The 25,947-nt window shown below is 45.4% G+C and overlaps 1 protein-coding gene across 2 annotated transcripts in view; it reads left to right on the forward strand.

Moving 5' to 3' along the window:
- LOC135903622 (pyrokinin-1 receptor-like) overlaps positions 1-20,388 on the forward strand; it is a 212,096-nt gene extending 191,708 nt beyond the window's left edge. The window contains exons 3-4 of one of the 2 annotated variants that reach the window (XM_065433928.2): positions 11,598-11,849; positions 17,830-20,388. In XM_065433928.2, coding sequence (XP_065290000.1) covers positions 11,598-11,849; positions 17,830-17,894 — 317 coding nt within the window. In that variant the 3' untranslated portion in view covers positions 17,895-20,388. Of the gene's footprint in view, positions 1-11,597; positions 12,917-17,829 lie in introns of those variants that run through there. The other variant, XM_070525528.1, reaches the window with a different exon arrangement.
- Positions 20,389-25,947: the final 5,559 nt, after the last annotated feature.

Here is a 25,947-nt window from a genome sequence, read left to right on the forward strand (position 1 = left end):
GAGGCGTCAAAGTCGATGAACAATGGGCATTTCAAAGCTGCGCAATCTTCATAAAAGAAGAAAGAGTGCAATCAAACGTGAGTCAATTGAAACGCAACGTCCAGTGAAGAAGAGTTATCACTAAGAATACCATCTTCAATATGTTTGCGAAACGCCTTCCTTTCGTAAGTATACGCCCAGCATGCCTGTTAGTGTTCTTGTTGCGTAGCAATAATTTTCAAGCTTTTGACCGAGTCATTCAATGTCAAAAAGATTTCCACCAAGCACGATTCAGTGTCAAACTGTCTTGGGACACCATAGGGGTACAGTGACGAATGGTTTTGTTCTCTTCGACGAAGATTATAGTAACGAAAAAGCAGCAGCACCAGGAATAGCATATGAAAACCTGCAATGCATTCGCGCAGCAATCTCCCGATGCATCTGCAACAGGCGTCGGCGTCTGCTCCTCTGAGCCATATTTCTGCCTCACAGCCTGGCCGCAGACCTGCATGGTCCACCGCCTCCCATTGTTTATTCACGGCATTCACACTGCTGCCTTCAAAGGTTGGTGAACTCTGAACGATAAAATACAAAAGAGAAAGCACTGAGCCGCTTGAGAGGGCGTGGACAGGGTACATAAAGCGAGCCTAGTGTTTCGCTTTTTTTTCCTTTTTCGTTTCATTTCTTTTTTTTTCTAGTCCAGAAGACGCTTCGTCTGCTGCTGCTGTTGCTGTCGTGGTGCTTTGTTTTTCACGTCTGTCGAATCTCAAAGTGCGCAGAAGGGGATAGAGCGCGAGATGCATATGTCGCAATTAGCTCTCGTCATTTACCGAAGAAAGAACAACACTTTTCTCTCGTATTTTCGAGAGAGATTTAATATTCTTGAGAGATTGGGTTCTTGCGGGGAAGTTCATTTGCGCGAGAATACCGCGATGGACGATGGGCACAGCCGTGTGCCACGGTGCACCTAACGCGGCATCCACTCGGCAGTGTATGGTTCGTACTCGTCGATAAAGAAGTGGAGCCAGCAGAGCAAAAGAAAACGAAGTTGAACCGACGCACACCGCCAAAGAAGTTCGCTAAAGCGACCACCGACACTTTGACGAAGCGAAATATGCAGATACCGAAAACGCCTCGTCCTCTTGCATCATGTGCGAATGTCGCGCCCGAGTTGGACGTTGCGCAACTTGCCTTTCGAACGGAATGAATGAATGAAAAACTTTATTGCCACAAAGAAGGTATACCGGCGAAGGTGGAACGGAGCTGCACGGTCACAGAGAAGCGGACGAGTGTTATTGAAAGACTTTGCATTCGGCGTCTGCTAACTTTACTGCTTGCTTCAAGGTGGTCTCCATACGTTTACTTCCGACCTCGTGTGCGTATATATATATATATATATATATAATGTTTATAAACGCTTCGACCTCGTACCGATCATTTGGTGCTATATAGAACTGACTCCTTCATATTCTGTCACGTCGGCTGGTCCATTTTTCTTTTTTTTTGTGAACGTTTTTTAATGCACTTTTGGGGTGCGTTGTCCCACGGCCGCAGCCCTGAGCAATCCTCAGGAAGGACGTTAGTATACCTTGTTTCAGAAAATGAGCCGTTTCGTCCGGCAGGCAAAACATCAATTGCGATAGCAAATTATTAGGCAGCTATGCGATGTAAGGTTAGTAGATTTATCGGCCATATAAATTGCACTGCGCATTCACTTACTAAATTCAAAAGCATAGAGACACGCCCGCACGAGCAAACATGAACAGCTAGCTGACAGCGGACATTCGCAGTGAGAACGCTGCAGTGGTGAGCGGTGGCGAACGCTTCGCGCTGCCTCTAGCTTCAGCGCATGCGCAAAACTTGAGGTCAGGCAACCTTCAACACTAGGTGCTCGAGAACACAGCAGACACGAAGTCACAAGCCATCTCGGCTGGCATATGCTTTGTACCCATCGCAAGTTACCTCTTTCGGCGTGCTCAGTCGTGCCGCGCCCAGCAACGGCCGCGCTAGAATTACAGACGCCTGCTCACCTCTCTCTCTCTCTCTCTCTCTCTCTCTCTCTCTCTCTCTGTCTCTCCCTCTCTCTCCTTTGGGCGAGCGGAAAGCCGGCGCACATCAAGCCACCATCCTTCCCGGCTCAACCTTTCCCGCTTTGCCTCGCACCTACAACATGCAGTGCAAAGGGGCGCGATACGATCTTATCGAACTTGGACTTTATACGGGGCATCCCAACGATGGTGACGGCGACGGCACAAATTCTTGTGGGATGTCTCTCTAATTGTTATATAGCAATCAAAAGAATATGCTGACTTCATCAGTTCATCTGGTTTCTGCGTGAGTTTAAAAAATACAAGAGAACTGATTCCCTTTACGTTCGGATGTCAGCCAACCACTATTGAACACCTTCAGACGAGGCGCGCAGTAGCTTGATCATCCTTCTTACACTCTTTAATCAACAACCGGGTAGGCATTTCGCCTTTGCCCTAGTATACCTTATAAGCAACCGTAGGACACAACATAAGCAAAGCTACATGTTGACAGCATATTTCGGCAGAAATGGCACACTTTAGTATTGTTCATTTTTACGAACAGTTGAGTACAGGAATATATTGCCCGAACATGCTATACTTGACAAAGAGTTCCTAAGTGCACTACAGAATTTCATATACTATTATTGTCATTCAATCTTATACACTAGCCATACCAAAGTGTTTGCACATCATGTTCCCCTTTCGCCTTCATTTACAGTTGTAATCATTGCATTTTGAGTTCCTTTTTAAGCATGAAATGCTTTTAGCTCCCGTTGAAGGCGACCTTCAAGTGACCTTGAGCCAAAAGCCAGAGCCGCTATACGGGCGCTCAAACGAGAACATCCGGGCAAGTTGCAAGAACAAAACGAGATCAACCAGGCAAGACCGCATTACATGCGCTAGTTATTTCCCAAACAAGTTAAAAAAAATACTGCTTCCTAGTTCCTCCAAATGTTTGTTCACAATGTCACTTAAGTTCTAGTTCGCTTAAGTTTTGTCATTTCCAATGGCGACATTCAGAGGCAGGTATACAGGGCACTATATACTTGTCATCTTTCGGCGCTGACACAGAGGTGCCTGTGCTCTTGTCAACGCCAGCGGTCCGTGAGGTCCGCGGAGCGTCCAATGCACCGGCAGCGCCGGTACCGTCCGGCAGCGTCCAAGCCGGTACCGTCAACACCCTCTGTGCCGTCAGGCATACCGCTGATGGCTGTTTGACTGAGCCGAGACTTGAAATAAGGTTCTGTCTGTGGCAGGAAACTATCGCGTCCATATGGACCAGGGCACAGCATGGCGTAGTGCGGTGTGGTGTTGTGTGCTGTTGCGAACATGCACCAATCTGCTTTGCCAGTGTCCATTTCATGCTTGTATCTGCTCTGGATTACGGGAGAGCGAGTACTTATTTATGTAATCTGAATGTTTAATTTTGTATTCTGAATGTTATGTGTAGTGTGTTATGTATCTGTAGTAAGTCGCGCGTGCTTGGGTGTATCATTTCACTTACGATCACCTTCACCTGAAGCAGCCGATAGGAGTGCCGCCAGACCAGCCTTTCCAATTTTCATTAACGAGTCTCTCTCTCTCTCTCTCTCTCTCTCTCTCTCTCTCTCTCTCTCTCTCTCTCTCTCTCTCTCTCTCTCTTCAATTTTCTTACTAGTTACTGTTAAATGCTTGCTCTACTTGGCAAGATTAACTGGTTAACTCAAAAGTGTCTGGAAGTATTACGAAGAAGACATAGTTGTTTAAAAGGGGCCGCAGCATAAGAGTGAGGTCAAGGAACCCTGCCATATGAGTGCGTGCTGGCTAGTGCCCTGTAGTTGGGTGTTGAAAATGAGGTGCATTACTGCCAGGTTTAAAGGTGCAGTCCTAATCCTCATTCATTCTAGAGTTTCAAAAGAATGAGGAACAGCAGCAGCAAAAATCATTCAAAGCCCACTTTGGTAAACGCAGACCGTCTATTGGTCTTTACCTTTGTTTTTTGTTTTTAAAGCTTTATTTATGCTTCCCTCTGAAATAAGCATGTTTCAGTGATGTTCTCCAGAATTTCTAAGCATTTATGCAGGTAATTGTTTTTTATTACTATTTTGTGAGCTATCTAGCACTCTTTTATACAAAACGTGCTGGCAACGTAGCACCAGTGTGACTTTTCTATTACAGCGTGCATCTAACCGGCCGTGGACTCAATGCATCGTAGTGCCGCGACGTCGCCATTGCTATGCGAGTAAACGCAGTGCTTATCGGGCGTGGCCGCCATAAACGACCCTTTGCATTCACGACGCGCTCAGGCGTGAATCGCTAACGACGCCATTTGCAAGACTAGCAACGTTGCCTCTCCCGTCCAGTCATAGCATCTCACCATTCAACCTAGCCACGCGCAGAAGCACGCAGAAGATAAAGAGACTCAAAAGTGCCGTGTGTTTCTTACTAACCAGGCGTAGCGAAGCGAATAAAGAAGCTCTGATGCGGAAGAGCGGCGTTGGCGCGAAGATCTCTTGTCCTTAGCGTCTGGATCAGATAACTACGTGTCGTCGACCTTGGTTCGTTTAAGAGGAACCCCGCTGAAAGTCCTGACCGCTCCCGAAATTGCAGCCGCCAGGTCACCGACGGGGTTCACATTACAGTACAAAAGCAACGCAGCTGCTCGAGTAAGCAACCAAACTATGAGCGCACGCACCAAGGTGGAACGACCGAACTAGAGGCAGTGACTGCAAACGTGCAAACTCATACCCACGAATACAAACGCCACATGCGCACACGCTAACGAAAGCAACAAATAAACACACGCACGCACGCGCGGGTATCGGCAGACATATGATATCCACCGGCATTTCCACAGAACACCATCAGAAAGGTCATCAACAAAGATGCGGAAAATATAAATTCATACACACCGACAAACATGCATTGCCACGCAGGCACGCACGCAACCACAAGACGCTCCTCCACGCATACCACTTCCAACGCCGTCTCTGATAAAAGATAGGAAAATATGAGGCGAGAAAGATGTCGCCGGCGTCCCTAATGCCATCTTACGACTCTGGCGCGGCGGGTGAGACACACATTTTTCTTTCAGGAAGGCGAGTCCCCAACTGCGTCCCGGTTAAAACCCGCCGCCATCCGTTCTCTTGTTTCCTTTTTATTTTATTATTCCGCACGCCCACACACTTCAACAGCCGAGCGCGTCGGTCCCGTTGGCTTCCGTCTCGCATCATTTTTAATCCCCATGGCAACACCTCGTAAGTTGATGATCTCTCATACACTTTTTTTTTCCTTCTTTTGATGGAACTGTGTTTTTCCCTCTTCTGCTCATATTGGAAAAATATGCAAAAATTTTATTTCAGTTTGTTCGTTCTTTTTTCCTTCTTTCGTTGGTGAGTCTGCAGCCACTGTATGAAAGCATAACGCCGCCGCGGCTATGACGACGAAAGGCGGTCGGGTGGAAGCTCACAATGGGGCTCTAATGAGCGTACAAGCGATCCAAGCGACCAAGATGGAAATATTCTGGAGCTTGTGGCGCTGTTCTTTCGGTCGCGCGACGCAGAGAACCATGTAACCGAGAAGAACAGCCGCAGAAACGATTCACTGCGGTAAAGAAGCGAAGACGATTGAAAAACAGAGATAAAACAGAACGAGAAGAAAGCGAGTGCATTCGTTTTCTGACAAAAAAAAATTACATTTGGTTCGCAGAGGCACAGTCCAGCTGTTGAGCACGCTTCTTTTGCGTAGTTTCGAAGGACGCTGAAAGCTATCTGGAAAAAAAAATTGCGAATAGAGCGGGAGCTAGGAACGGCAGCATTGGGTTAACTGCCAGCTAAGGCTTCTGACGCAAAGACGGTAGTTCGTTATGGTGATCATGACTACAAATGAAGACTTGGAAAGGCGACGGTCATTTTGTTTTGATGAACGAGAGCCTTTGTTCCGGCGAGAAACTGGCCGGATTTCGCACTGCCCTCACTGTCATTCTTGGGAAGATGTTGGGAAGACTATAAATTGGACAAGGAGGTTCTGAATGAAAGAAAAATAAGAGAGGGGGGAGGGGATCGCTTAACTACAACCAAGGTCTCAGCCCTGGTACATACGGCAAATCAGTCCGCATTGTTCAGTTCTTTACTGAATCGCAACTGCGAAAGAGCAAGCGTTCCTTGCATGGTTTTTTAACGTTTGGTTAAGCGCCTCCATGAAGGCATAGAATTTAGCGAGTGAGCAACAAGATAGTAGGAGCAATCTCTTAACTGTCACAGCCGATTCAGCTATGATCATTTCTGGTAATCACTGCAGAGCGCGAAGTTATTCGTCAAGTTCCACTCTTGAGAGAAATGACCAAAACAGGCGGCGCGTCTGCAAGGAGCCTTTTATAATGCAAGACACCACAGACGAGAATCCACACTGCTCAAACGAGCAAGTGTGGCTAAGGTCGTTTTAGAGCGCAGATCTTAGGCGCCCGTTGCTGCGGCGAGCCTCTGCGGCGGCGGCGGTTTAACCGAGCGAACGAGCACAGCGAAAGATGAAAGAGCGAAAGCAGAGCGGGATGTGAAGGACGCGAACCGCGAACGACGTAGACCAATGAGAGCGGCTCCTGCAGTGACGTGCGCACGGGAAACTGGCGTCAAGCGGACCCGCCCAACCGCTCGATGCGTACTCGTAACTGCTCTCAGCAGGACCGCTCGTTTCGTGCTATCGTCTGCTCGCGTCAGCTCTCGCTCGCGCTAGTTTGGTTTGATTGCTTTGGTCTCGCTCGCGCTCGTTTCGATTGTCACGGTTCGTATAAGTTTTGTGATCTGATTGTATGCGCGATGCGAATTGTGTAGTACTTTCTGGAAGCCACGCGGCACCAGCGATTATACTGGAACCTTCGACAAGTCTTGGATAAAAGCCGACGGACTTGACCCGCAGATCAGATTATCGACGATCGACAACTCTGCCACATGTCTCTCTCAAATTCTTTGCGTCGGTAACTCGCGAAACGAAGCATGTATAGCGCTGTGCTCAAGTTTCGCATTAAGGAGTATCGTAATTGTCGGGGACTTCTTTTTTGTTGAGAGCCAATTTACAGCACAAGTCCTTCTTCAAGCTATAGTTATCTGCCATCTGAAGTTTCGCTTGACGCTGCTTATGATTTACGAGGTTTTTATTCCACTCTAACAGCGCGTGAAAGATGTCACGGTGACATAAAACTAATAAGCAATACCGACCTTTTTCTTACTCACTTATGTATGAAATCTTAAAAACAACTAAGGACTGAGCAAAGAATGGCACTTTATCGACACACATGACTCAGTTGCATTTGTGCAGGGTCACGTTTAGTTTTTCTTTCCTCATAAAAAAAATTATGTTGTTGTTTATAGCATTGAAACCTAACACCAGCACAGTGACATACAGCAAGAATCAACTGCCGGTCAAGTTGGTGTATTACCACAGAAAAGCAGCGCTAGTGGATGGAACAAGATAGGAAGGAGCACATTGCCAGTGCATGAATGTTCCTTCCCTACCTTGTACGGTCTTCTAGCGCTGCTTCTCTGCAGGCGACATGCAGTAGCCACTATCGGCTCAACAGCAGCCTGGGTTAACCCGCCGTGGTTGCTCAGTGGCTATGGTGTTGGGCTGCTGAGCACGAGGTCGCGGGATCGAATCCCGGCCACGGCGGCCGCATTTCGATGGGGGCGAAATGCGAAAACACCCGTGTACTTAGATTTAGGTGCACGTTAAAGAACCCCAGGTAGTCGAAATTTCCGGAGTCCTCCACTACGGCGTGCCTCATAATCAGAAAGTGGTTTTGGCACGTAAAACCCCATAATTTAAAAAAAAAATTTTAAAAGCAGCCTGGGTTCAACCTTCCTCTGGCATGTGAGAAAGCAAGCTGCGCAAAAGTAAGACTATTTGAGCAGAGAATCCAGCAGTCAGCCAGGAGTGAGCCTGCAAACTTCTACATTTCGCGCGCCGTATCTCTTAAATAGTCTCAATCAGACAGGAATTTCACGACTCCTCAAAGGTGACCATCCAGATGACGAATATCTGATTGATGTGGTCTTTCTTTTTTCTTTTCTTTTTATTGTGTTGGAAGAGGACGGTGGGGCTGGCGATCTAATAAAATTCAGCGACATTTCAATGTAATAAACGAACAGTCCCCTCTATAGCATAGCAACGTTTCTATTTGGGCGAGTCGTTACATACCCTCAGTGGAACGAGATGGGTCACACAAGTACGAAGAAAAAATTGGCACCATTATCTTGTGTTACCTTAGATGGCTCTCCCTGTCCACTCACATTCAAATCTACAGTTTCTATCAAACGTTAGCTAATAAGCCTCGGTGATTTTACGAGCGAACAGAATGCTATGTGCGGAGGCATGCAACATCATAACAGAAGTGAAATTTTGAGCCTCGTCATGGTCACGGCGACGAACCAGAAAGTAACGGGAACACAAAAAGTGCACCGGAGTGAACGAGGTAGAACTCACAGAGCCGGAGAATTGAATTCGTAGGATAGCCTGAAAGTCAACAAATGCCAATCCGAAGCGCTGTACATCCACACCGTTCAAACGTACTGCTGAACGGCCACAGTATCAATTTACCTTCTAGCTTGTTTCCATAAGCACGCCTTTCTTTAGAAAAGAATGTGTAAGTTTTCACTTTATATCTCGCTCACATGGATCATACAAACCTGAATGTTGCATCTCTTTCTATGCACTCTGAGTTCCTGCGGCAATTTCGGTCATTTGCATGTCATGCCGTCGCGGGAACTCCGAGAGTTGCATCGAACATTAAAATCCTGCAGCGACAGCTGCACGGCTGAGGCGACGTATATGGCTAAGCTCTGCAATCCCCCTTCCATAAACTCCCGCAACTCGAGACGCTAAAACTCCACAAAGCACAGTCCGTTTGTCCTTCGAGCGCTGTTTACCCAATTTCCTCCGGTTGCGATCGCCGTCCCACGAGTTCCTTTCCGGCCTTTACACAGTCACCTTGGCGAGCTGTCAGTCGAGCATATTGCGTTACGCTCTTGAAACGAGGGCGCCGTGCGACAGCAGTTCTTCGGCTCGCAAAATTCGAGTAAGGAAACAAATACGCCAAGACGCGACTCATGGTCGCAAAATTCGAAAGCGCGTCTCTTTCCATCGGCGACAGTCTGGCGCCTCGTGGTTTAAGAAGTTGAAAACTAAACGACGCTCCTCAAAGCACGTACTGCTTCCCCCGCAGCAAGCAAGAGGCATTGATCAAAGAAGGCAAACAACAATACGTGGAATGTGCGCGGCTATTTGGCTATACTTATACGTGGTCGTGCGATGTTTTCAGCCACCCGGAAGCTTCCGGGACGATTGAAGTTTACCTTCGAAGAAAGAGAAACGGAAGAGAAAGTTGTATGTTATGTACAGCCTGCGGTGCTGAACGTTTCCATTCTTCTGGAGCACGGCCTTTATTGACACTGATGCTGCGTCTTTATCCCTTTTTACCCAGACATGTTGTCAAAAAAGCCAGTTTCGTTTCGTTTCTTTCTTTTTTTCGCACTTCATATTCTGGTTACCCAACTATCGAGATGAAGAAAGCAACGCTGACAAAAGGAGTGAAATGCGTATGAAAAGAGAACTTTCTTCCACGTTCATGAACAGCAGTCATTTGTTCTTGTTCTCTTCGCAATAACTTCATTTTGTGAAATCTTCGAAACAGCGTTTCTAGTGAGGAGGTTTCACATGGAAAGTTACAACGTGCACTGCAGCAAACATGTTGATGCAGCACACTAAAGGTCACTTTGAACAGTGGATATTTATTTGTTCGTTTATTGGTACAGCTGGATCACATTACGTTATATGGAATTTTTAAAAATAGCCCTTTGCAGATAACGCAGTTCAAGTCGAGCCGGATTATTCAGAGAGGCGGACATTACATGCACGAGAAATCAGAACGCATAGTCAAATATTCAACGAAAATCCACTAATTATATTTTGAATTAATTACCTTACGACACATATTGCAACTTAGGAATTGTAGTCGGTGAGTTTTCAACGCGTGTCCACTTGGAATCAATTTCCAGAATGACGCTAGTTTGGATATATACGGCATCAAACTTGCCGTAAAAATGCACTGTAGTTCCACTTTCTTTTTTTAAGAAAACGCTCTTTTACGCATTAAAGCACTAAAGTACCTATAACGCCCATGGATTTCGTTCCAAACTTTGGGAAATAATATATCGAAACAGGCGTCATCCTGAAACTTCATTTCAAGCGAATACGTGTTGAAGCTCACCAGCTAAAATTCGTAAATTGCAATATGGGTGGAAAATAATTAAGTCAGAAGTTAATTAGGGGATTTCTGCTAATTCGTTTAATATTTGTTTCAATTTCTGGTGCTAGAAATGGCCGGCACTTGGAATAATCCAGCTCAAGGACAAGAAATATGCTATCTGCCACAGGCGATTTTTAAAAATTCCATAATACCTAAAAGTTATCACCCTGTATAGTGATTATAAGATTACTATGTGGAATACCGTGAACTTAAAGCTCGAAGCAAGAGAGGATGTGCATTCAATGAAAAAATACAATTACTTGAAACCTTGAATAAAATGACAAAAAAAAATTAATTACGGAGTTTAACCTGCCAAAACCACGATGTGGTTATGAGGCACGAAGTAGTTGGGGACTCAGGAAATTTGGACCACCTGGGGTCCCTTAACGTGCACCTCAATCTAAGTACACGGCTGTTTTCGCTCCCACCGAAATGCGGCCGCCGCGGCCGGGATTCGATCTCGCGACCTCGTGCTGAGCAGCCCAACAGCATAGCCACTAAGCAACCATGGAGTGTCACGTCAAGCCCTCCTAATAATGAACGCAAATTACTGACACACAGATTTATATAAAAGTATCTGCTAATACAAAAGTGACAGTGCTACAGATAATATATGTGTCATGTAAGTGATCTTGTATGTTCCGTAGTAATATATTTTACGTAAGTATGATGTGCTTGCGTGCGTCCACTATTCTGCAAAAAATGTGTTTTCTCGCACATTTTATGTGCTTTTATTCATTTACGCAACAGTACATGCTTATCTTCTCTGGCGTCCTGCACTCATGTTCAGAGCTTTGTATGTGTTCATTTTGACTGTATTTAGAGTTTTCTGCACTTTACCATTTCATACTGTTTCTCATGCGACGAGGCGTAGCCGGCCCAGCTTAAAGACGTCAACCTCTCTATTAAAGCCTATGTCACAAAATATGAGAAAAACAATGTTTTCTACTGCTGTATACGCTAAACTAATCAAACCACTGCGATGAGGGTATATTATTCCTTTCAGGGATTATTTTAGGCAAAATTAATTTGAATGAACAAAGTGGTGCCAACGAATGATTATGCGAGTGCGGCGACACACCTACCTGCGTGGTTTATTACGTAATGATGCGGTCGCATAGATACCCTTCCAAAGTACAACAATGATACGTTTAATTGTGCAGCTGCATTCACATAGACAGATGCTGTCGAAACCTAGAAAATGGGAGGAGACTGTTTCACACCGTTTAAATGTGAACCAATCACTTTTTCATCGATGCGCCGGTGTGCCGACCATCTCACTTTCGTCTCCCCTTTCCGCACGTTCGCAGTCGCCGTGGTGGTGGCGTTCTTCATCTGCTGGGCCCCGTTCCACGCCCAGCGCCTGATGGCCGTCTACGCCAAGGTGCCCACGCCGGCGCTCGAGATCGCCTTCAACCTGCTCACGTACGTCTCGGGCGTCACGTACTACGTGAGCGCCACCATCAACCCCATCCTGTACAGCATCATGTCGCTCAAGTTCCGCCAGGCCTTCCGGGACACGCTGATGCGCTGCTGCGGCCGCCACCGGGCCACGCGCCACGGTAAGTCGGTCGTGTCGGTCACCTTCCCGTCCGGCTTCCGGTCCACCTTCCGCTCCTCGCTGGCCTTCGAGACGTCCGACTTCACGCTCCTCACGGACGGCGGACCGCCGCCCCCGTACACCGTCGAGGCGTTGCTCGCCCAGAGGGCGCGCAACGTCATCGTCTCCATTGACGAGTGTAGCGAGCCCGGGACAAGCAGCAGTCGCAAGGCTAGCTCCATCTCCAACAGCAGCCTCCAGATGGTGCCCAGGGACGCGTTCGACCGCGCGGAGCGCCTCTCCGATCGGATGGTCGAGCTAGGTAGCTGTGGTTGAGTGAGGCCCCGAAATCAATGGCCGATCAGCTGAACTTGCTTGCGAGGAGCGACAGACGACGCCACAGTCGGACCTGTCGACCACTCCCGCTGACCTGTTCTGGGCTCTGCAGGAACTCATTTAATAGGCAGGGACTACACCCGGATGTCAGACCAATTCTTTGGAATACTCTTTCGTCAGCCTGGTTCTGGCGCTGGCACACGCCGCGCCCTCCCTTTTACTGCAGAAGACAGAATCTGCACCGTCAACGCAGGCTCAGTCTAGTAGGCGTGTCCGATTTTTCGGCGTGCTATTGAGATACCTGCGTTTCATGGCCGAGTTTAATTGAAAATCTCTTGGACCTCGCAGTCCTCTTGGTGTCTTCGGGCTCAGAACAACCATGGCCGGTTGTTCCTACCCCACCTGCTGACCTTGTACAGGCGGGATCGTTTTCCTGTCCTAGGGCTTTTGAAGTGGGTGGCCCCACTCCAGGTTTGCTTTCTGCAGACGACACACCCGGCTTGGCGTTTATGGCTTTCGGCACTTCTGGAACAGGCAGTCCGGGCCGCTGTTTAGAAGTCCCGCATTTTCTCACTCACTCCCCATGTCACCCTCGCTCTCGTCGTGATGACTTTCCAATTTACCACTACCGATTGCTTCAGCTTATAACGAGTAGCCTTGCCTGCGCTCCACCTCGTCTTGTGCGTACAGTGGGGCGGTAGTTTCCACCAGTTAGCTTTACCTCAAGACACACGCCTTAAAGAAACCAAAAGATCTGACCATTGTTACTCTATGTAATTTTGATTATTCATAAAGTCTAATGATTCGTTTTAACCAACTACTAAAATACTGCGGCTGACCAATTTGCTACTAAAACCACAGTGTAATTTTTATTGTTTCTTTCCACGGTAGCCATCTTCTAAGCTTTCGCTGAAGAAAATTGATTTCGAAGTACCTATGGAGCCGCAGGTACACATGACGAGCTTTTAGAATGATCACAAACTGCCATATTTTTAGAGCGCCAGTGCACAAGGCAGGGCACGCTTTAAGATCATCGTAAGAACATGACTATTTACAAGACACGTTCTCAACGCTGACGTCCACATATTTTTAGCTCGTAGAAAAAGGTGGGGAGAAGTGAAGGTACACGTTTGTCCTCTGTGAAGTTTGTCAGACGCTGATCTCATTACGTTTCGCGGCACGCACTCCTTTGCTGTCGTTATGGTGTATAGACTAGAAAGTGAAGTGCATAGAGCAGCGGTCTAGCCGCGACGTTCGTAACCGCGTACCTAATCTCCACTCTCTCTCTATCTCTAGTGTAGGTAGTACAAGTGTTTCGGTGTCGTCAGCTCTCCTCGAGTTTATCCGGTAAATGTATTTGCCTAGAGTAGGGTGTGTGCGTGTGCATGTGTGGCGTTGCGTCCTCCGTTTTGACAGCAGCTGTGTTGCGTCTGCTGCTTCGGTGATGTCGATGCGCGTTCCGTTGGAGTCAACTGGGCTACGGCAATTTCGATTTGCTGCCATCGTGTAGCGGTTGTGTCGCTCTGGCATAGCAGTGTGTTGTTAAGTGTACTCCGTTTGTACAGTTGCCATTCTCAAAGGCGGCTCTTGCCTTGACAGTGGCAATAACTGTGTTTGATGTTATCCTGTACTCAGCTTTGTCCAGTGGTCTGAACAGTGCTAATTTACCTTGTGATGAGCGAGTGTGTGCGTTTGAGGCAGAGATGTGTAGTTCTGTCCTGACTAGACTATTTTTGAGAAAGAAGTTTGCGGATGTGGATGAATGGTATTTTAGAAGTTCTCACTCTCAGTCTTGCGGCTTTGAGACCTCCTCCTTGTGTATTTACTTGTATACTTGTATTTCAAAGTTAATATTTGCTGTGTTTCAGAGTGTTTGAAGATGTATGTTAGCAGATATCAATCTAATTTATTTGGCTATATTATAACGTATGCGTTACAACTGTTCACATCGTTTCTTTGTACTTGTTTTGTTCCAAAGAGAGGCTGTAAAAAACGTTCTAACCATGTTTCATCGCTTCATTTATTCGATTTATGCAGAGCGTATTTTTCTAGTAAAAATTAATCCCAAATCTGAAACAACTTTATCTGTCAACCTCACACCACTCTGCACTGCGCAATATGTGCAACTGCGTGGGAGCTTTAAGTGGCAGAAGAAATCTTGACCTAACTTTTGTGACATCATTTTGTCTGTGATCTTTTAAAAGTATTCTTCCTGAGGAGACAGGATATGTAAGGTATATAAATTAATTTCGTACTTTACAAGTCAACACACAGCAAATTTTTGAAGACTTGTTAATTAGCAGCTGAATTTTCTTATCAGCGGTTACAGAGCAATTCTAGGCTCAAGACTGCCATGCATGCGACGCGCGCGTCCAGATGAAAATACCACTTGGTTAAAAAAAGCAGGCTTCCCTGAAACACATAGTAAGCATGCTACTGTCGTTAGAAGGGTAAAGGCTGAGTATGGTCAGGCATTCACTCTATCCAATTTAATAAAGCAATAGTGTCCTGCTTCATGTCGAGATTGGCTCGCTGGGATGTTTACTCCGAGATAATGCTTGACCATCGAAACAAGAACTATTAAGTGAAATTACAGCACAATCAGCCTGAAAATTACGGAGCATAAGGGAAGCAATAAGAGAAATTTTGCTTGCGAACAAAAAAACACTGCCATTTTTGCTAGCCAAACAAGTTTACACATTTTGAACAAACTAACACCAATTTATCATATGCTGTCATTTCTATTAACGTCCTAAAGCCGCTTGCTAGCACAGATAATTAACATTAGTAAAACTTCAATAGAAGCTTTCAAAAGCAGCTTATGTAGCATGCAGATTTTAAGGCTTAGCAAAAATGTGCAGTTGATAGGCAATATACAAGCAATTTCGACAATTTCTCATCCCAGTCGCGTATGCGTTCTGCCCTTTTCCGCTTTCAAAGTGCAATACTCAGGCATAGACTCAACCTAGTACTCACTCTAGATGCTGCTACAGTGCTCAGGTCACGTATAACCGTAGTAGGCAAGACTGAGGTAGCTACCCCACTTCCTAGAATTAGCTTGATGTTCTACGCTTTTGCACGTTTGAAAGTCTACTTTATAGAGCAGAACGTCGAAAAATGCTGGAGAGATGTGTCATACCACAATCTCGAACCACAGTGCTGTCAGCTGTACTCGGACATCAGCGACCACAAACGCTTTGCCTCAAATTTAACTTGCAAGAGTTCAGGTGCGGTAGAGGTTACTGATGATTACTTACTTTTCTGTCGCATTTTTGCGTTCAATGCTGAATTGTGCCTGAGAATATGTTCAAATGTGTGCTCATAACACACATCAGGGTACTAGATTAAAACAACAAGCAGCGTAATTTACCGCAAAGCACGAGCTAGCTTCGGTGTTGTACTTACAGCAGCATGCCGTATCATTGCATGTTCGCTCTTTCGCATTCACTTCAATGTTGTATCTCTGTCAACGTTGCACATAAACATTACTGTACTCTGTATCCATTTAAAACGTGCAACATGCATCTCTGGACTTATGACCACTGGTTTTTTACGGCTGAGAAGGCATTGAAAGCTTAAATTAGCAGCACTGTCACCTTATCGGCTCAAGAGGCGGCTGATATAGTAGTGTGTGCTAGTTAAATAGAAATGTGAGTGATTAAGACGTTGCACCGTCGTTCCTCATAAGCAAGAGCTTTGCCTAGTTAGGTTTGCTCTCCAAGTAACCATGTTTTAGAAAACTCCTGAAAATACATAGTAAGGGACATACTACAGACAAGTGCATATAATCACAGCCTCTAAGCTGACAACTCTAAATCAGACACTTGAATTATCGCATTTTTGGCATCCGTGCTCTACGGATGCCAATATTATGACAGTGAACTTAATTTACGCTCACAGCCCACCTGGTTAGTGAGCAGAGACGATAGCACGACATGTATTGAAAAGATAAATTTTGCGATGCTCTGTGTCACGGTCATAGGTCCAGAACGAAGCTCGTGCTTATCGCGTCACTAGCTGCAGTAATCTTTCTCTCTCTGGCGTGCCTCTGTCAATGCTTTTCTCTCTGCCTGCTGCGAGCATTTTACCCTCCTGTGTGTTCTTTCTCGGCCATGCTAAATAAACCTCTTGGCGTCTGCCTCACATCACTTGCCTCCGTGTGTGTTCCTTTCCTCAACCCAGTTCGCTGCATCGTGCGTCATTTCCGCTTGCGTAATCACCTTCGCTCGACTTCACTTTTTCCTGCATTATCACAAACACACACCTCGTCGAGCTAAATATAAGTTCATTCTGCGGTCCGCACACAATTCGCAATTCACAATTCGCATCGCATAAACCTCCGCTGACGTCCACTACAACTGACATCAAGAAACAAAAGAATGTGTATACTTATATAGCTAGAAAGATGTCGATATGTTAAAGTAATATTAAGCTGCAATAGCGAATGTCTATCTCATGTTCATCTCAAGCAGTCGATCTAAGGCCATTCGGGCGACGAGTTCTTCATTCGCGCAAGGGAACAGCAGAACTAACAAACATACCACAAACCTCATTATCACAGATATGCTTAGAGCATGCGTTCAGTTTAATCTCCGCTGTCACCTGAGTAGTTTGCTCTTTCTGGAGGCACAGTTATTCCTTTCACTAACGTTTCAATTGCAACATCGGTGACAATAGTTTAGTCACCAGAAACGTTTCAGTAAGCGAAACAAAATGATGGAATGAGTGACCAACGCTGCGTCCTCCCATTAGCTCACCCATATGAAACAACCATGAAAGACCATCTGCAAACAATAAACTAATTGTTACCAACTCTATAACAAAACATTCCCACTTTCTTCAGCTAGCCTCACCCCCTTTCGCTTTCTGTACGCCTGACTGCCCTCAGAGACGCCAGAGTCGCGTGCTAATGCTCACTGCGATGCTGCCCCCTTCTTCAAGCACTCATTAATTGCGACCTTGCGCTTAGCTGCGCACTCTGCAGCACTGTCCATCCGTGCCTGCAACCCTTCTCATTAGAGTCACAGCGTGCCCGACTGCATGCCTGTCCTCCTACAGCTTTGGGCTTCACGGAACATCAAAACGCCATGCCAAAGTCTGGCTACCAAGGCCGAGCACATACTTTAAGGGAAGAAGAACGTCTGCTTTTAGACGCAATCTTATTACCCACTCGTTAGCCCATTACTCGCTTTTTCCCAGAGATTCTTCCATGGCAATCCATCACTGTCCACTCAGGGGACAAAAACGGGTCGTGCTTCCAGACTGCGCGTAGAACTGACCTTGTGAAAAAAGAAACAGACTACAGCTTGCTGTCGGAGACACAGTAAGTGTTGCGAAATGCACAAACTACTAGCTCGCTCAATACGGCACAATCAGCATTCAAGAATATCTCTTCTCATTTCTTGCTAAACAATAATGCCCTGTCATATAACAGGGTGTCTCTCTCCTATAGGGTTAATCATGGCGGCAATTGAAATCTGCAGGTACATTTCAACTGTATCGATCTTGCTAAAGCACCGAATAACACTAAGATCTGTAAATGATGCTTTTGGGACATGTTTTTGGTAAGGTGGCAAAAATTACATCACTTGCTGAAGTTTTCAGTGACTCTCAACGAATGCCCAAAGAATCTATCCTGTTATTTTATTCCCACCCTTTGTCTTTAGAATGGAACTCTGCCGAGTGCTACGTCTCGAACCACCAGCTTCACACGACACCTTCGACTGTGTGAAGGCCGACCTTCGCTGCCAAGGATGGCATCCTCCTATTTTTTCTCAAGACTGTGTGCATTGTGTCTGTGCCTGTGGGAATGACTTGCGCGAATGACATATGAACAAACTTCTTGGACCTCTGGCCACATAGAAGTGACAGCGGTTAACGTGTGCCAGCTGTCAACGTTGACTCTCTGAACGAAGCAACTGAAACGAACTCCTTTTGGCTTGACCATTACAACAAAGGTAGTAAACCGGCGAGGCTTAGTGAGAGCTACTCTGAAGGCGAACGCAGTGCGTGCAAAGTTGGCTAAATTAGGCGAACCCAAATATAAATTCCAACAAAATCATGCCTTGATTCAAAGAGGCGGCCAGTGTTACCAGAAAGGCCTGTACTATTGCTCAGTGAAATTTGTTCGAGGATTGGTGTCGCTCGTTGTGGGTATAGGCTTTTTCAAAACAGGATACGTTCTATGCGGTAATCATACGCTGGAGTGAACACCTTGGGCGTAAATTAGAGCCGAGCTTCTCAATGACTTAGTCATGTAAATTGTAGTGCGATTAATCCGAGGGAGTAGCCGAACAAATGCGTAAAACATATTCCGACACATCTACTACATAAAGAGGACACCTTGTTCCTGGCCTTGAAAAAATCTTTGCTCTTATACTTGTCATGGCAATTTGTCCTAACGATGTACTGTTCGCTTAGGCTGCATCACACAAAAAAATGTATTTCCGGCAAAGCTGAAAAATTAGCATTTAAAAAAATGTTTTTACCTTAGCTTATTCATTTGCACTAACCCTTATTCATCAAGTAATACATGCTCAATCCTAACACTAAGAAAATAACTCATCGCTGAATATATTTATTCCACTCGGCTCACATCACGAAAGGTATGCTCTTGCGCACCTGTACTGGCTACTATAAAATCCTTTTGTTCTCTTACTTTCCGTACATCAGCCGTGCGAAATGACCAGTTTCCTTGTACAAGCAAAACGCTTTCGCAGCCTTCCTCTCTGGCACACGAGTGCTGTTCGACATGGCGGGCTGCGTACGACACAGCCTAACCTAACGGTCACGCTAGATGATGCTCTGGACATCAAATCAAAAGAAAACCTGAATACAAGAACAGGGCCCCAGGTGAAGTTCCTGTGCAAAACGTTACCTTTTGTTGACAGTACATCACGACGGCTGTCTTCATACAAACCCAGGTAATATAGGATAATACAAACCAATAGTGAAGTAAAAAAACATTGCGATAGTTAACTGATCCTTAGGTTTTAAAGCATTCGAGTTGGCTTGGCAGATGCTTCCTTATTTCTTGTCAAAGGAATGCCGTGCGATCTTGCAGATGAATGTATATAAGACTACTCACTTCAGGGCATAGCGTGCGCTAAAAGTTCATTGAAATAATGGCACCTAGTGTGCCACGTCATTCAAACAAAATGAGCAGCAGCTTATGACGTTGCGCGCGGCGTCGCAGTCAGGGGTGTAATATTTCTGGGAATGCACGGTCGAAAGCAAGCAAACGGCCATCCGATCAAGGTTTCGAAATGTCAGAAATACCTGTCTGGCGATTTCAATGCATCATAATTTGTCGTGTGCAAAGCAGCATCAATAAAAGGCGTTGGAACGAAAACTTCGCTGAGGTGGCATAAGGGCGGCCCTACTGTGTCGCGCATGTTTTGGTTGCAATTTTTTTTCTGGTAACGTGGATTAGACGGAGTTGATGGTGGCTCACTTGAATGATGATCCGCGCCCGACTTCATAGCACTCAATAACGCTACCTGAAGAGCCGCATCGTGACGTTCCATGTAGGGTGACCCAGGACTGCCGCGCGGCCGCTTTACTGATCCTATCACCATTAAGCTGGAGCAACGACAGCCCCAAACATACGTTACATGAGGATGTCGCGCTCAAAGTAACTGCACAGTCATCTAAGAACGAAAAACCTTCCAGTGTAATTCGATATGGCTGTTTTTTGTGACACGGCGCGAGTATGTGGCATTATCAAAACAGCAGCTTGGACGAATGCTAATCAGCAGTCTTATATTTTTTTTAAAAAAAGAACCTTTCAACACTTTCAACAGCTTTTCCTACGGCCTCATATTGCCTACCCATGACTTCCTCTTTTGGTATTGTAAAAACGTTTGACAAAGCATAGACATACATATTTCAGTGCTCGGAACGCCCTCTCTACTGGTCATTAGCGGCGACGGTGCTCCTCTAAGTGTTCTCACCTATTTGCTCATGAATGTACTTTGTTTATTTCCACGTTGAAAAAAAAAGCTGCAAGAGGGGGTTTTTGTATTCTCTCTTGGCTGACCCACATGTGCTCTTCTTAAGTACATTAAAGGGATATTACAGAAAGGCCGAAACATGAGATTGAGTTCGAACAATGTGCTTTTGAGAACTCACAAACAATATTACGAAAGGAAACTAAGAATGACACGATTAACTCATACCACGTGTCCCAGCTAGCCAAACTGTTCAACGAAAATAAATAGTTTAAAAAGCATGGTGTCTGATACATTTATAAGGCCTACAGTGTTTCGTCATCAAACTTATGACGACCGAACACCTTAGGTCTTATATTCGTATCATGCACTGCGTTTATTGAATCTCTTTTTTTTCGTTGAACAGCCTGGCTAACATTAGCTGGGACACCCTATAGAAAAGATGCAAGCGCGCGAGAAATTAGGATAACATCGAGAGGGTACTTCATATGCTCTCTTTTTGAAGATTAAGTGTTCTACAAATATTGAGGAATAGTAATGGAGACACAGTTGCCGTACAGCAAAACGACAATGTCTTGAATGTACCAACATTTTATGTCGGCAAGAATATGCTATGCTTGCCTCAATTTCAAAAACGTGCCGACTAAGAGCAGTTAGAACATTCTCAACATACGATCCAGCTCCTCGCTGTAATATCTGTCTTCATAGTTCCCTAACACCAATGAAAGCGAAACTCGGTCGAAAGTTAGTTCGCCCATGAAATTGAGGACCTTTGGAAGAACTGTCCTTTCACTTTCTCGTTATTAAACTAAAGGCTTGTAAAAACCGATAGCGGCCACTTCTAATCATGTGATTGTTCTCATTTTCAACCCAATTTCTAAGTTTGCTCAGTATACCAGTTACGCGTACTAACACGGATACTTATGGCTAATACATGCAGGCAGAGATAAAATGCTTCACACCTAATACAGGGTACAAAACAAGCATTTCCGACATCGTAAGCCTTATAACCTGCCATTTTGTCTCCACGAAATGAATGAAACGAGCCTGATTGACTGTATTGCAGGCAGCAAAAGATTTTATATAACTTTCTTTTTTTGATGACAGGGAGCTGGGTAAGCACAGTGCCAACAAATATGGCGTAAGCTGCTCTCACGTCAGTTAAACTCACATCACTACTTGTCTTACAATTATTTATAAATATTCGTTGCTATTTAGTGCCGCAGCTGAGCTCCACACCGCCATGCTTTCAAGATGTCAAGAAAATCGCAATGTGTTGGAAATAAGCTAGAACTGTCCTAGTTGTAGTACTATGGTGTTCCCTCAATACTTCAGTGACAAGTGTATTGGGTCTGTGCATATTTAGCATCCAGTCCCTGAGAGATCATTCCCTGTGGGTATTAGGTCCAGATTCAGAACGAATAAAGGAATAAACTTTGTTTGGCAAAAACATGTCTCACTGAACTACCTGTGCAAGAACAACAGCCTACACACCCCAAGTCAAGGTCTCCGCCCCTTAGAAAAAGTCACTTTTGTCGCTTTTTTCTTCATTGTGTCATTCCTTGACAGCGCCCTTTCCAGCATCAGAAAAAAGTAATGTTCCTTTAGAGCTGCCTCATGACCCACTGCAGAGTTGCTTGGTTTTAAAAAAAAAAACGTTATGTGCAGTGAGACAAGGCTAATGAAAAAAATCACCACCCTAGCACTCCGTACACATGGTTAACAAGCGAGCCTGAAACGTGCGGCCCCGGTATTTATCCATCGGGTTAATCCCCACGGTTCAGTAAATGACGGCTCGATAGGTTGCCGGGTGGTCAGTGCGCAGTTTCTGCTTGCGCTCGACTGCACTAGCCTGTTCTTGAGCCCGGGCTGCAGCCTCGACACGGCGTAGACGAGCTCGTTACCGGTTCTGTTCGCAGCGTTGCTGATAGAAAGCTGCCTGCTCCTCCGGAGTACGTATGACGCGTGGCCTACCCATTTCGGAACCGGAGAGAAACTGCTGCGTGCGCGATCGGCTGCGACGGAGAGCAACGACGTCACTACCAGCGTAGCTAATGCAACACCCCCTAGATAGCACAAGGCTTTTGCATTTCCATCCATGATGTCATGTTACTGGGCCCGATTGCCATAGAATCTAATGCAGGTGCTCCCGAGTAGGCAACAGGGATTTTGACGTCAACGCTTTCATCACGCCAGCCTTGTCAATAGAAATTTCGGGCCAGGTAGCGTGACGTCACAGATCGGAGTAAACAGGCCCTGTGTTATCTGGGTGGTGTTTGCTAATCGCACGCCTCTCTTTCTCTTTTCTTATTTCGCGCATGCGCGTGGACTTGCGCCGGAGGAGTTTTCGGCGTACAGGTGGCCGACAGACGGACGGGCGGATGAATCGGCTAGCCATATGCAGCTTCGATGTAAAAATTTCACACGAGTCTTCCTCTTATACTTGTGCCCACTAGCTTAAGTGCAAGCGGTCATATGAAAGTTTACCCCCACGGCTCTTAAATGGTCGTAGAAACTTAGCAATCGTATCACTAACTACATTTTATGATAAGTGTTGCGTGTTCAGTTGAGAAACCCAAAGCCAACAAAAAAAACTTTTTCCGCTACTAACCACTATAACAGGCCTCTTCAAAAAAATAAAATCTACCTTGCAATCTTCGAAGTCGAGGTAACATGGTGCAATAATGAACTCGTGGCACAAGTGAAACTTTGACAAAACCCCTGCAAGCGCCTGGCTCGATATTTGCAAGGATTAGAAGCCTCGCTGAGAGCAAAGTGATTTCAGTATGTGCTAACACTGCGTGTGAACTCTGCCATGAAGAGCATAAAAATTCTGGTTCCCAAGCAGCTCAACGCCCTTATCTATGATGCAATCGATATAATCGCTTTGACAAGACCAAGATATTCACATAAATATTGCTTGCTTAATTGCTTGCACAACGCGAGCCTTTGCACTCAGACGTCTAAAAATAGACAAAATTGAGCAAGCTCATACCACCAAAAGGTTATACGTTGATTTCGGTCAAAGACTCTCGTAACACTTGCCCTTGCCTATCACAATCAATTTTCAGTAGTATAAATTTATTCGGAAATATACGCATTCAACTTCACAAGCAAAACTTCAAAAGTTTGATGAGAACAGCAAATGATCGTTGTTTCACTCACACGTTCACGCTAACCATGCATGAAGCAGTGCCAATTTCATTTGTAATGCAGTACAGACAACGTCAGATGAACGTCGAAATGAGAGATCGTAATAACAAAGCCGTAAAGAAGAAGAAAGCTCCAGAGTTGTCGTAACACCTTTGAGGATCAAGTGAGCGTCACAGGAAGGACACTTCTCCGACACACAAAAAAAAAATCTGCAAGTGAACAGGAGTTGCGCAGCAAAATCGTCGATGGAACCAATTGATTACGCAACCACGACAGCACCATCCAAGGTAAGTTCAGCGCAAGACCGGGTCCAACTGCTCAAGTGGAGAAAGGTTTGTTTCTGAGTTGAAACGAGGTCAAAAAAAGTTTGCACAGGCCTAAGCAGAGATAATAAATGGAATGCTTAAAACCAGGTTTGGTTTTAAATGACCCGGCAGCAAATCAGTGGCAGCACATGACATGGCAGATGGTATGGCAGGGGTGGCCAAATTTATGCCAGCCCAATGTGCAGCTAGAAGGTGCTGACCAGAGAAAGAAAACTGTCTGTGGCTGGGATTTCAACTTTTCTAATGCGAATTAAGCGTCTCTAACGGCCAACCACGGCCTTCCCGATCAAGTGGGAAAAGTGAGAGCATATTGTGCAGCCTAGCAAAGGCTACTTAACCACTTAATGCATGTTTCCTAGATGGCTAAACTTAGGCGTTGCAACCATTGAAACACGGCGCACGACAATGAAAAGGCCAATATCTTTGCGTGCAGCTAGATTTTCATGACTAGAGTAAACCAGAAATACCTCTAAGGAGGGATATCAGTGAATGAGCAGTCTTAAAGCATGGTAATATAGCGTCAACACATCTGAGCGACAAAAGCGTTCTCAGGTGATTTTGTAAATGCATTTATCAGAGGAAGCGCAGGTTTCTCGCGACCATCGCCAGTACGTTTCATTGAGTTTCAATTGAGCCTTTCTTTTTTTTTTGAGACAACATGCAAAATTCATATCATTTTGCTGTCATTGTAAAATTTTAATGAACTTGGGGCTTATAAATTATGAGAATTGGGGCCAGATGCTACTAACTAACTGCATTATCTGTGATGTCCGCAGAATGGCGATTTTATAGTGAAAGGGAAGCATCACATGCGCCTTTAGCTTTGTGGATAATATTGTTATTTGCCTAATGTTCGTAGCCACACCTTAAAAGAAATGCTTACTTTCTATAATTTGTCATTTAAATTGCTATTGGTGACTAGCTTTTATACCTACTCCCACAATGCACTTTTATGCAGAATCCATTCATTTACAGTACGCCTCTGCGGTTCGGCTCTGCGCTAATCTGTCTACGATGTGTAACAAAAAAGCTCAATCAACCTCCAAAACTTACGCAAGTCATTAAACGTCAATGAAGTGCGTATCGCAGCCGTCAAACAACGTCAAGAAGACAATAGAATTTGCGCGTGCCGTTTATTAATCAGCGGCACTGTGTGAGCCGAACGTCGGAAAGATCGGGCATGCTTAGACGTTAATTGCAATAGTGTTCACCCTCTATGATCGCCTCGACAATCTCACGAGTGCACTCTAAAAGCCGCAGCCATTTAAATAGTTGCTTCAAGTGAACCCCCAAAACTCGCCCAAGCAAGCCACGAACGCCACATCAACTACGCTATCTCAAATGTCCCCTGAAGTAAGGATTCAAACTCTGATAGAATACCCTCGGCAAACGTGATTCAATAAAGAGAAAAGATTGCGTAACACAAGCCGCAAGCGCTGACCTCGAGACCTGAACTCCCAGTTCGTCAACCTTGAGCTTGTGAACAGTGAACCACAAGATAAGCTTCCACGCCTTTGTGGGGCTTTTACTGGCTCCATCGTAGCAGCTATATAAAAAGAACCTTGGTGGTGTGAGGAGCTGCGCCTCGGTCTAGCACTCAGATCTTTGAATGGAGCATTAATATGTCATATGTGGCGTCGCTTGCAGCCACCTATTTGCCGACAAGCAGACTATAATATTCTAACCAAACTGTAGAATTGGGCTAAAGTTATAACTATATGAACATCACAAATGAACATAAATTACCCGTGCAAAAGATTTCTCAGTGGCCGCCACAGCCTTAAATAGCAAATATTTTGCTAGCTTTCCTGACCAGCAAAAGCAAGGGCCCCTCGGAACAATTTCAAAAGGCGCCCATGCGGAACAAGCGTTACAAGTTCTGCCTCCAACGAATCAAATCAGGTCAAAGCTATCGAACATCAAAAGGGGGTTAAGGGCACAGGCAGAAATCCTGTCCGAAGTGACGTGACAAGAAATCTGTGCTCCAGAAACTTGACATTTTGATGCATAATTAAACAAACATTGACAAGAAGTCGTAAATATATTACGTTCTCCAAGCAATTAGAAACACAACAGTTAACATTGCTTTATAGTAAGTCCTTCTGTACTATTGGCGTCAAACATTTACGGGACGCCTCATCTGCGAAAAAGCAGAATCGCTAATTCACCTGGGAACACATCTAAAATGGGAGCCGTGCTCTGCAACAGCATGCGTGACCAACAGCGTGCCGTTCATTTAGAGGTTGCATGCGTGAGCTTCACCAGGAACTTGACTTTTCCTCGCTATGCTCATCCCGTACTCTTGCCACGCCACGCACCACTTTGAAGCACGTCGTAGCAGAACGTTTCAAATTGA

Source organism: Dermacentor albipictus, chromosome 9 (genome assembly GCF_038994185.2).
Source record: "Dermacentor albipictus isolate Rhodes 1998 colony chromosome 9, USDA_Dalb.pri_finalv2, whole genome shotgun sequence".
NCBI lineage: Eukaryota > Metazoa > Arthropoda > Arachnida > Ixodida > Ixodidae > Dermacentor > Dermacentor albipictus.